General features: G+C 32.1%; 1 protein-coding gene across 5 annotated transcripts in view; it reads right to left on the bottom strand.

Moving 5' to 3' along the window:
- Positions 1–1,633: 1,633 nt before the first annotated feature.
- The window catches only part of LOC131668134 (neprilysin-2-like), a 51,890-nt gene continuing 40,169 nt past the window's right edge, over positions 1,634–13,354 (bottom strand). For 2 of the 5 annotated variants that reach the window (XM_058942028.1, XM_058942031.1), the window contains 9 exons: positions 6,216–6,418; positions 5,870–5,953; positions 5,415–5,660; positions 5,114–5,325; positions 4,877–5,053; positions 4,181–4,675; positions 3,294–3,585; positions 2,742–2,992; positions 1,634–2,655 (listed from right to left, as the gene is read on the bottom strand). In XM_058942028.1, the coding sequence (XP_058798011.1) occupies positions 2,317–2,655; positions 2,742–2,992; positions 3,294–3,585; positions 4,181–4,675; positions 4,877–5,053; positions 5,114–5,325; positions 5,415–5,660; positions 5,870–5,953; positions 6,216–6,327 (2,208 nt within the window). In that variant the 5' untranslated portion in view covers positions 6,328–6,418 and the 3' untranslated portion in view covers positions 1,634–2,316. Of the gene's footprint in view, positions 2,656–2,741; positions 2,993–3,293; positions 3,586–4,180; positions 4,676–4,876; positions 5,054–5,113; positions 5,326–5,414; positions 5,661–5,869; positions 5,954–6,215; positions 6,419–6,507; positions 6,729–13,354 lie in introns of those variants that run through there. The other 3 variants (XM_058942027.1, XM_058942029.1, XM_058942030.1) reach the window with 3 other exon arrangements.

Below are 13,354 nucleotides of genomic sequence, written 5' to 3'. Positions count from 1 at the left end.
TGTTTTTAAAACTGTCTAAATATCAAGAGTTTACTTTGTTAAAAGATTCTAAAACAATCGTGTTAATTGCCTTTTACATATTACACATATTTGAACAAAAGGATTAGTTTTTTCATAAAAATTCAAAGAACACTTTCCACATATCAAAACTAGTTTTTCTGCTAGGCAGACGATCGTCGCGACGTGTCATACTTCTTTCGATCGCTTACTACACTATAATACATATTCCGATATAAAAAATCCAAGAAACATGATCGTGTAACAATTTTTTAAAATCGAAACAATAGCACATTAAGAAACTTGCGATAGCGCGTGTGGTAATGCAGTACAGTGATGTCACGGCAACCCTTCGTTCGATCATTTATTATAAACAATTTTATGTATAACCTAAAAACGTTGATATACATTTCCATGTAAAAAGTACAAGGAATGCGATGATGCAACAATTAAAAAAATCGGAACTGTAACGCATTGACAAAAGTGCAATGCCGAGACTTCGCTAAGCCGCGCCCGGCTGTAATGCGGCGACACAAGCGGTGACATAGGACGCGCTTCATTTGATCTCTAATTACAGGTAATTTTAATGTGGACCAGTCAATATTAATACATATTTTTATAAAAAAAAGTCTAAGAAATTTACTAAGCAATTAAATTGACTAAGCAATAATTTTTTAATCTATACAATAGATCGTTAAAAAACTGCAATGTTTTAAAAATTTTAACAACATTTTTTATTTTTTATTGATACTAAGTTAAAGTTCAAAGTTTACGGCGTATTTAAAAAAGAGGTCATCCGGATATCTTTAATAACGATGGAACTATTGAATTTCGAAAACAATTAACTGTTAATAATGTTTGACCTAATTAATTTTTTTTTCTGAACTTTCTGACTTTTTTTCATAAAAATATGTATTATCATTGACTGGTTCGCAGTAAAATTACCTGCAATTAGCGATAAAATGAAGCGCGTCCCATGTCACCGCTTGTGTCACCGCATCACAGCCGGGCGCGGCTTGGAGAAGTCTCAGCATTCGACGATTCCACTTTTTCCAATGTGCTTTTATAAGTTTCAATTAGACAGACCGATAAAAGGCGTCAAAACGAGGTAAAAAGTTTTATATAATGACAATGCCCCAGCACCGAGCGTCCGAGCCCTAGACTCACTCGTTACTGCAGGCTAGAGCGTTTTCTTTCAATCGGTGTCACGTGTTTTCTTATGTTGAGCACTTGTATTTTACAACTGTCATTAATAGAAAAAACTCTCCGGAATACGGTGAAGCAAAAATTTAAAAAAAAATAAACTACTTTTTGAGATATTCGAATTAGTTTAAGATCAAAGAATTTTTTAATATTTTGATCTATACGAAGATGACCTCGAGATTAAAAAATTTATCATACCTTTGTACGTTGCTAGAGACATTATTTGTTAGTTTTTTCGTTTTACTTGTTTTTTCAGTTAATCGATATATGAGTTTGATACTGACAGCGGTGCTTAATCTGATTCTTGTTTCGTGTTTACACTTAATAGATATATTTTCTTTTTTTATAGATTATTTATTAGAGCAACTATATGAGTATAAAAATATATTCATTATTTTATCACTCTAAATTATTTTTCGAGCTTCAATTGTGATAAAAATTATTTACAATTCAATAATTAAATATTCCATTATAAATAAAACAATTTAATATATTTCAATTTATTAGGTATCATGAATCCAAAGTACATGAGTTTTTTAAGTAAATAAGATCATTCCCTTAGAATTCTAAATAATTATTGCAGAGTGTACGAATATCGGTATCAGACTATATGACTTTGATAAAGAGATATCGTACAATTGAATGAGAAAGAAGAGAGAGAAAGAGGGAGAGACTTGCAAAAAAGTACAACTTCTAAGAATGAAAATAAATATTCACACTTGAAAATGCGGGAGCAAGTCGTCTCTTAAGTAATTTTTTGAAATATTTCAGCTTGTCAAAAAACATGTAATTGACAAGAAAAATTTTATTTTAATATACATTAGCAATATGAGATTTTATTTTGTGATACAAAAAGATATTCTAAATAAGAAACATAATCAAACATTAAATTTGACAACATAAGTTCATAATAGTAACAACTTATGAAGCTATCGATTGCAAGTATAAGTTATGAGGTATTACTTTTTGATAATTATTGATTAGGCAATAAAATAGCTGATAATAACGTGTACTTATCGTCGAATGATTAATTGAATAAATAGGATATCATGTCACGTAATTAAAGAGTACAATTTTACAATTCTATACAGGATTTACAATTCTATACAATGATAATTACCAAACTGTGCATTTTTTAACGGGATTCATGGGAGAGCCCAGTGGACATTGAAAATCATTGGAGAACTCTTGCATATTTGACATTGGTCCGATAACACGGAATTCTCCTGGACTATGCACATCTGTGACTATTCGCGCTTTCAAAGCTTCGGGTCTGTATTTATTACACCAAACATTCGCTGCACTAATCCAAAACATTTGCTGGGACGTGAAGTACAGTCCAGGTAGACGAGGTTCTTGTCCGTTTTGCTTCTCCCACTCGTTGTAGGCAAAATATGCTTCTTTAATACCGCCGTTGTCCGCAATATTCTCGCCTTGGGTGTTTTTACCATTTATCTATATTAACAGAAAAGTAGGTAGTTCAGGTCAATTACGAATTATGTCATATTTTCTAGTAGACTACTTTTCAAGTCATTACTTACCTTTAAGCCGACTTCTTTGACTGTGTAATTACTGTATTGGTCGATGATACACTGAGCACGTTCCAAATACTTCTTCTTCGTTTCCGGTTCCCACCATTCGATCAAGTTACCTTCCTTATCAAATTGCCTTCCTTGATCGTCGAAACCGTGTGTCATTTCATGTCCCATTACAAAGCCAACCGCACCATAATTCATATATTTTGGCCTATCCTTAGTGAAGAATTTTCCTTGCAAAATCCCGGCAGGAAACTCTGAAAATTATACAAATCAATTTATGATAAAAATGTATTAGTCAATTTCCATACGAAAATATATAAATGAACTAGTGTTGAATTCGAATGAACTTGCCGCCTACTGAATATATAGCTGAAATGCAAATCCAGATTTTGACATATGAGCTAATGCTTTAACGAGTCACCGAGACTCACATATCAATTGCTAACAAGATGGAATTGAACTGGAAATACCTGACACTAATAAGCTCGTAAAAATTATTACTTCACATAAAAATCTCATTAAAATGGTAATATGAAGTTCGAAAATATTTCTCACGAATGCTATTTTCTGTTGGCTCGTAATAAGCATTGACAATAGCTGTTTGGCCATGCGTAATCCATTCAGTCTTGTTCACGGGTTTCCTTAACTGCTCGAAGTCGTAAGCTAATTGAAAGAGGTTCAGGCTCAAGTGACTTTTGAGAAAACTTTTGGAATATATCTTGAGATATTGATAATATTCGTCGAGCTTTGTGTCATCTAAAAATTCGTTTGGGTAACCAATGTGCGGCTGAATCCAGTCGAGTTTTTCTAGCGCGGCTTTTCTCGTTTCTTCATCCATCCAGTCGACCTACATGGAGCATAAAACATTGAGCACGGGAATCTTTTCAACGCAAGTTGCATGATTTCAAAAAGTAAGGTGATATTAATACATTGATGTATGCTTGTAGTAATTGCTTTAAAAAAAACGCCTGAGAACGATGTTGTTTACCGAATGATCGTGCAGGTTTCAAATAATTTTTCATGCCATGATTTTTACTGGCAATATGCGAATTCATTAATATTATAATAGATATCGTAATAGAATTCACGCCTTATTGGCAGAATATGCATGTTCGCATCAACTCATCACTTTCCCGGTTTTAGGTAAATGAGCACTGTTATGTGACATTCAATATGGTCATAATATTTTCAAAAATAATCTCATTACGGTAATAAATTAACAAATTAATCAGAGCCATTTCATTAGCGTGTCAATAAAATATTATTATTCTTTGGATATATTATTATAAATTATAAACAGCATTTCTGTCTCTACTGAATGAGATGCCATAACAATATAATTCAATGAAAATGTGAAGAGCGTAACATTTTATTCAAGTTTATTTAGAGACAAACAAAGAAAATGTTTAATCAAAAAATTGTATAAAATGTAAATTACATACCTGAGTGAGAATGCGCTCATAGCTCTTACGTATGTTATGTATGATATCGACAGCATTATCCTTGGCAGTCTTGTCGAAGTAGCGTCTAACGTAGAGTGCGCCGACCGCGATGTAAAGTTTGTTGGATACGTAAGTGAGGCATTCTTTCCAACGAGGTTCCTTGACGTTTGTGCCCGTAAGTGATGCCGAGAATTCGGCTTCAGCCTTTTGCACTCGTTCGCCTAGACGTGGAGCCGATTCAGCAACCATACGCCACATCGCGTAATTCGCCAGCACGCGCTTTGGAGTCTTGACGATCAGCTTGGAGAACGATTGGAAGAAGCTAGGAACGACGACATTCACCTGCTCGGAGGGCTCGACTTTTGTATGCGGGGCAAGCAGATTGTTAATGTAATCAATCCATAGAACCGACTTAAAAGCCTTTTGCAATTCCGCCACGCTCATCGGGTTGTACAGTTTCGTCATGTCGCGACGCTCGTCGCTTGCAAGTGATATCTGCAAAACGTAAATACTCGCATTATTTTTTAAAATTAATCCAAAGTGTGCACTGAATCGTCATCGCGGTATATAGAATAAAGCGCGTGCACGATATCAATGATTACGAGTCATGTGATTCGAAACGATTCTTGTACTTTCAGTGTACAAAATTTTTAATTTAAAATAATTGTCTTTGTTGCGAAGTGATGGAAGAACTACCTTAGCAAGTTCGATTTCGAAATTCAGAGAATCGGCCAGTTCTTTCTTAGCAACGTCGCGGTTAGCTCCAAAAATTTCAGCTAAATCTATCATATATTTGAAATACGCTTGAACGACTTTGTCCTCTAATCCTTTCGATAAATATTCTTGTGGTAGTGCCGTGGACGCCTGATCCAACTAGGAAAAACAATATAATTACTACAATTTATTGAATGCTTGATTTATTATTAAACTTACATCGATGAGGCGCCTACTATTGTTTTTCATATCAACGTTTATTTCAAAGTCGATGAAGTAGTTAATAGAGTATCCTGTATTGCGAAACTGAACGACTGATTTCTTCCAATCGAAAGCTGATTCATTCCATGACTTGCCATCCAGTACGGGCCAGCCACCTAGGTTGTTTAAAATAGCTCGAAAATCATGTTCGCTAGTTGCTTCTATTTGAGCTGCAATACGTTATTTTCAATGTAAATTACATTTGATAATGTATCAAGTAATTACTATAGAATCGATAACAAACAAATAATAACATTACTTGTATTCATGCAAGTATTGTAGTACGACTGTAAAAGTTTGAAAGCACGTGGACTGTCATTACGCAGATCATCTTCTATACTAATTCTTAGCTGTTGTTGTATTTGATCATTAATTTTATCGAATGTGTCCATTTTGGACTTGTCATCTGGAATAACGCTTTCTTTGATAAATTTGCCACAAGCGAACCGATAAAAGTCGGAGCACGGATCTACGCTGGGATCCATAGAATCGAGAATTAAGGAAGCTGTAGTACAAATAGTGTATAAATTATTAAATGCTACTTCGTAAATAGTCAATAAATATATAAAATGCTAAAAATATTATAAGAATCAATCGACTCAATTGCAAGAACTATGTTAACTGTTCACACACTTCCATATATGCATTCCATCCACTCAAACAACTGTAAATATATCAATTACTCTAAATCATAACAATGATGTATATGCCAACCTGTGTGTATACATCCTGGTGTTTCACAAACTTCTTTGGCAAAGTTACATTCGGTATCTTGATTTCTATGCCTTAGATATTCATCTATAAATTCAACATTTTTCACATTCAAACTATGTACTTGATTATCGTGAGTCATTATGCACATGAAATATAAAGTTTGTTTACAGTTATTTTGTATATTTTCAATAAATACTTGTGATATTTGAAATTAACATGCGAAAAATAAATAAATCATTTTGCTTATCAAAAAGCAAATTAATTTGTAAGTAAAGAAATTTATTCGAAACAAAAAAAAAGAACTATTCAAACGAATAAATAACACTGAAAATCTTTTTTTTCTTACCAATATTAAAAGAAGCGGTCAAACACTTTTCAAAGTTTGTTATAAGGATGGTAAGAACAGCTAAGACAACGAAGATTGATTCAGTCGACTGCAGCATTCTGAATGTCTTCATTTGAATCCCGTTACTGTATCAAACTGGTTATACGGTCACTTTGTAAACTTGACTAATGGAAGATCCCATCGACACGAACCTTTGCGACGTCCTGATAATTAATTTAATCGACAATTAGATAATCGACAGTCAGATTTTTGAACAGTTAGAACAAGTAATCTTTTTCTAAAAAATATTCACTACAAGTTCATGTCTGATACGTGATTCGGAGTCACCTTCAACAAATTGTTAATAAAAGATTATTTGACTATCGGTTCGTAAAGAAGTATATAGATATGGGAGTTGTGGATGTGGGCTGAACGATCCCGTGCTAGTTCAAAAGTCCGACTGACTGTCGGTGAAACGAGATGATCTTGGTGCTCTACATGGCTCCGGCTATCACATCGCAAATTGGCTATGCATATAGCGTCCTCTCCCTCTCTCTCTTCTGATCTCCATGTTCAACTCGCACACACGACTCACGCTTATACCGATTCTACCTATACGTCACGTCCCCTACAGCAAGGCTTTTCTTGCTCTATATATATATCTATATATATATCCCACTCTGCTGTGCTTTGCTCATAGCATAATACACATGCACAACAATATCGCAAAAACATTTTTCTTAACCGTTCAACAAACCTAACATTTATAAATCATTTTCTTTGCTTCATTTATTACTTTTACTCGTGTTGATAAGCCGATGACATTTACACATTACTGTTTAAAATTGCCTTTGGTATTCTTGTATTATTCAGAAAAACATAATCGATGATGTATTTTAACAATAGTCACTTGGTACTATTTTACTAATAAGGTAAAGCTTGAAAAAATTTTATTTGTTTACTACATATATAGCAAAAACTTCATTAACAACTTTTGTAATCAATCTTCAAATAATCATTATTCAAGTTTTTTAAATTCAAATAAGTAAATATTTTATAATTGATTAAATATCTCATGAACATTAAAAAGTTCAATGAGTTTGTAAAGAAGTAACTATACAAATTATGGGGCTTTATTTCTAAATTACTCGCAACCTTTAGGTTTGTAATCACTATAACTATTTTATTTTAGAAAAGCAGTTTAAGAACCAATTCAACCATTTATATTCTTTTCTGTGTTGGTGCCCGTAAACTTATTTTTAACCCTCACCCGGTTATGACTGAAATTTATGCAATAATTGTAAACATTTTAACGTTTAATGTATTTTCATACTTTTTTGCCCTTGTATTGTAATGTATTATAAAATTAATATTGAATAGAATTTTAGTGAACATTTCAATGAACATAAAGATAACCAAGCTTTATCTAATTGACCCTTTACTTTCAAATGATGGTGTATCGTATGAAACTTTTGATTTATATGAAAAAAAAGTGGTAGTACATAGTGTTAATTTAATTATTAATATCAAAAGTAAATGAATATACGATAAAAAAAATTTAAAGAATTAATAAAATTATTGATGATATTGGTGGAACTAATAAAATGCATTTATATAAACCATTATTCAAAAGTCAATACATTTAATGCATCAATATTCTTAGAGTTTTATCAGCACAACGTTGGGGCTCTTTGAAAAAAGATATGTGCAATATATATAAAGCTATTAATGCACATTCAACTGAGCGTATCAGTCTTTCCGATGTTGCCCGCATGTTAAAGGCATTGGCTGAAGTAAATCTCTATTTAAATTTATTTTTCGCAAAAAATTCAATAATTTTTTAATAATCAATGCATTAAATTGCTTCTACTTCTTTGTTTATAATAAAAAAACACGTGCCATTGTCGGAATAAATAACTGATGGAGAATCTACTAATAGCTGAAAATCTACATAGACCTATAATTGTAGAGTCTGCACTCAAGTTATTTGCTAATTCAATATATGTTGCTCTTTTTGAAATATAAGTAAATAATTTTTTCCATAGTTTTTCTATTCTTTCCTCTATTTTCGCCCACACAGAACCGAAAAAGGGAAAGTTATTCTTTATTTTTCTAAATTCCAAGCATTTAATATAAATGTTTCAAATTAAAATTTTTAACTAACACCTATATTATTTGTATGGCGTAATGAGCTACTGCAAAGCGGCTCTCTCTCTCTCTCTCTCTCTCTCTCTCTCTACAATCTAGCAAATAAATGCCAAAAACCACAGATCGTTGTGAAACTTTTATTTAAAACGGAATTTGTAAGAATACAATCATTACTGTGCTTGATTTATATTTTATTTCTATCTATTGCAAAAACTTTCTAATAATCAAACACATCGAGGGATCCTATCAATTACGAAACCCTTATAGATAACTAACAAAAAGTTTGGACCAATCGCTTTCAGTCTCACGTTAGGGTAGAGAGGGAGAAGATACTATTGCGCTAAAAAGGAATGGAATAGAAAATGTAAAAAAAGAGGGAGCGATTATTTTTACTTACTTTTTATTTATTGTTAAATACACAAGAAGACGGTCAAAATATTATTGTATACTACTTGAAGAAAAAAATTGTCATAAAATTTCGATTCACTGACTATCTAAACGACTGACCGAGCAACTGCCGCAGGAGCGGGTGCATGGCCCTTTTATAGTCTAAGAGAAACTTTCTTAGTCAAGAGCTTAAAGATAACATAAAGATTCTTCCTAGATAACTATAGTCGCTGAAAACCGTTATTCTGGGTTTTTAGTTTACATCAAAGATGATCGACATCTTACATACTAATCTGAGGATTGTTAATCACAATTTTATTTTATTTTTATGCATGCAAGGCAATTTAGTATATTATAATATAAAATTAGTTACAAAATTACATTCTTTATTTTAGAATAATTATTAGTTTACATATACGCATTTCTCATTGATTTTTATTGCTATATTTAATTGTTTAGCAAGTTGACATTGTTTGTCTTTTTATTTAAAGTTTTCTAATTGCCATAATTTATATTGTCAACTTATATTTGTTATGACGCATCTTTAGCGATGATTAATTTCTTAAAACAAAAAAATATATATATTATAAAATAGTTTGCTAATTTGTGCGCAAACTAAGCTTCGAATTGAAGAATGTGTGAAAGGTATTTTTCCGTCGTAAATTTGGCTTTTAATTTGACATTAATCATGTTTTTGAAATGTAACATTAATTATAACGTTGTATTTTCATATGAAATTTGAAGTCATGAAAATTCAACGGAAAGCTAATCGAATGCAGTCATTTTATGACTCAACGTTTCCTTATCATTCTTCGTAGGTCTAGTGAAGACTTCTGAGAGAGAGAGAGAGAGAGAAAGAAAAGAGATAGTTAACAGAATCTTTAAAAACTAGTTGCATTCAAATTCAAATTTTTGTTTCGTTAGGTGTACCTTTTGACTGTATATTTTTTATTAGAAAATTCTAAGACAATCAGAGTTCTTATCTTCTTTTTATTTCGTTCTTGAAGGGGTTCTCAAACATTTTCCTATTCGTGTTCTTTCTTCTAGTTACCTAATATAACATTTTTTATATTATGAATAATAGAAAATAATAAAACTCAAAAGAATTATCTTAATATTAAAGAAAAATATGCCTGATGTCACACCTGTTAAAGATTTTATATAATTTTGAGGAAGTTATTCAAGATACTAGAATATATCAACAATAGACTAAACAGAAATCTAACCATACCTAATACTTTTCAATCAACTATACACAGTGGCATTTGGTGACCCTTGAGGTCTTCAATAAATTTTTCAAAGTGATATACAGTTGGTAGATAGGATAAAAGTGAACAAAGAATGTACTCTTGAATTTCCAACTAGAGTTGATAATAAATCGTTAATTTTATCGTCGATATACTGTTATTACTGAAATATCTAAGATTATGAGATATCTAACATGATACGGATGTGAATGAAAGTGATTCTGATACCGGCGGGTTGTTACAATCAAGACGAAAGAAATTTAATGATTGACAGTACCTATATTGCGTAGTGAAGCGTATATGACTTAACTTTTAGAGGACGGGGTTTGGAATTTTTAACTGCTCAGTATTTTATATAGATAACGCATGATATGTGTGTCTAACATCGGAGAATACTCAGATGTGAAGTGGCGATCGATGGTCGAGCCACTATAGTGGCTTTCCCGCCCTCAGGGGTGATACTAATTTTGACACTTTGAAAAATTGTTTTATTTGGCACATCTAGCTGAATTTTAACACGTAAAAACACTTAAGAGCTAAACTTTGTCACACCGTAGCTCATTGAATTCTGAAACGATTGTTGAGTTCAAAATTATATGTTGTCGTGGATTTTTCTATACTATTATTGCTAAAATGTGCTGAAAATCGTTGCCATGACGTGACGCCAATTCACTAAATATATACTAGAATTTTTTCTAATGAATATCAAAACCTGTAAATTGATATAACTTCTCTCCGCATGCTTTTGGGCACCCAACACAAGTTGGGTAATTTGTTGTGTATATAATTTTAATAACAGTAATACAAAAAACCAATACAATATTATTTTGCCAAATCAATAATTTTACACAATTTATTATTTAACCCATTAAGGTTCATACTTTATATAGTAATAATAATATTGGTAGTACATAGATAGTATCAAACTATGTATGTAGGCATAAAAAAATACCCGTGTTTTTTGTCGCAATTAGATTGAAAAACATTTTAATTAGTTTATTTAAATAACTTTTTATAAACCATTGTAAATGGCAAAAGAAAAAACACGGTATTTTTTTCGATTTGTTGGAATTGCGATTATTTATTGCCGTTTTACATCAACAAATTGAAGTTCGACAACAAAATGTTATCTATATTTTTCCCATTTTTTTTTTCCATAGATTCGTTGGCCGTAATCAGATTTGAAAAACAATATCTTTTAAGTAATTTTTTTAAATAACTTTTTTATAAACAACTATAAATTGCTGAAGAAAAAATCCTGATATTTTTTTATGTTTATGAATGGCATGGTTAGTTTGGTGGTATCTCTTTCAATATTATTATTACTATAAAAGGCATGGGCCTTAATGGATTAAATTATGAATAGCGTTAAATTATTGATTTAAGAAAATAACATTGAGATTTCGTTTTATTATTACCGTTAAAATTAATATTGTCTTTGAAAATGTCAGTTACCTTAATTTATTAGTTATTTATTCATTTACATTGTTAATAATTATAATAATATTAACGATTTCAGTAGGGGGCTCGAACATCAACAAGTACAACGAATTGCGAATAATTAAAAAAAATGCATGTAAATAGAGTGAAAAATGTGGCTTGAAAGAGATTTCTAGGAAAAAAAATCAAAAATATCCCACTGTGCGCTGCTGCGGAAAATGTTTCGGCCGCCAGGCGGAGAATCTCTCCCCACTACGCGTTCGTTTGGGCTTACCGCTCGCTTTAAGTTGTTTTTCACAGAAACTATACTACTCTTCATGCTATGCCGCCTTACTTGGGGAATAATAAAAGCCACTAGAACGAAAACGGCACGTCCGAGCCTGGCGGAAACGTAGGGTTCGCTCGTAGTGAAAATCCATAGCGCGCGACAATTGATATCGGGCTGTAAGCTACTACTGATACGGCCAATGGCCGTGATATCAGCAAGTCCATGTTTCACAGCGCACGTTTAACACCCTTGACTTCGCCTTGGCTGCTAATTTACACGCACTATGAGTTTATTAATACTTTCCGTGGGCACGCGGCGTCTTAATTATATGCATCTTTTGGTAGTCTGCAATGAACATTTATCATAAAGAATATTGTACTTGAGCCAAAATTGTTAGGCGATTTAATTATTACAAAATATTTGACTTTTCTGTTTTATTTCTGTTGATAAGTTTCGTTTTTTTTTTTGTATAATCCTAAACATGAGCGGAGCGAGGGTGAAGAGACCACACGAGGCTGAATTTTCTTTTCGATACTACGTACATGGGTTTAGTACATTACGATACAAGTGCGGGAAATTTTCCCTGGATTCCTTAAGTGTGCTTTAATTTAATTTAATTTAATGCTGGATTCCTTAAGTGTGCATAAAATCAAGTTCCCGCACACGGAGCGTCGAAAAGTGCTATTTTCAACGCACGTATTCTGTCGAGCGTGCGGGAAAGCCGCACTTTCCGCACGGAGTGTCGAAAAAGTGATTTCAGCCTCGTGAGGCCTCTTAACCTTCGCTTCACTTGAGCGCAAACGTCCACAGGAAACTGAAATTACTTTCTCTCACTAATATCGAAATACGCTAATTTCATACGTTCAATGTGTACGCCTGTTAACTACCTACATGTGTTTTCAATAAAAAATCCATTAATTTGTATATTTAACAAATTTAGAGCGATTTATTTGAAAACAATGTATATTTTCTCAATCATTTATTAAATGTAAATTGTGATAAAGGTTCTAAATAAAAGACTATAAATAACCTATAAAAAATGAAATATCTTACATAATGCTTTGGAAAACTTTTAGAAAAACATTCCTTGATAATAAGAGGACGGAAAAGTGACAGTGCTCGCTAAAAAAGTGGAAAGAGGGAAAGGCAAGCTACGTGGCCCTTCTTTGTGTTTACAGATCAGCCAGGCCAACGCGTAAGTGTCTATATGTGTTAGTCAGAGTCGAATATATTTTAGTTGAACTAAACCAATTTTTATAATCAAAAACGGAAATGATTATTTTTTTATATACAAATAATTAGTTTTAATTCAAGCCACAAAAAATTCCTAATTCAAATAATCATGTGAATTAACCATTTCGAACGCAAAATAATAAAAGGTCGGGTGATCTCTGCAAGCGCACAGGTCGACGCTAAACTCTCCGAGTGGCTAATTGCTTTATGACTATACCTAATAAAAAAAACTTCTATTTAAAAAACAAATTTTTTTGATTTTTCAAAATTTGAACAAAATTTGTTTGAAGATCAATGTGAAACACAGTTGTTAAGTTTCAAAATTTTATAAAAGTAATGTTGCCAATTTTTACACATGCATACTTATATTCTCAAAAATTTGTCTTTTTTCGTGTCTATGCTGAATGCGTATTATCTTGTTGATAAGCTAATTACAT

The sequence above is a fragment of the Phymastichus coffea genome, unplaced genomic scaffold (assembly GCF_024137745.1).
Source record: "Phymastichus coffea isolate CEN01 unplaced genomic scaffold, Cenicafe_Pcof_1.1 PCOF00074, whole genome shotgun sequence".
In the NCBI taxonomy this organism is placed as follows: Eukaryota; Metazoa; Arthropoda; class Insecta; order Hymenoptera; family Eulophidae; genus Phymastichus; species Phymastichus coffea.
This window is presented reverse-complemented; position numbering and strand designations above follow the sequence as displayed.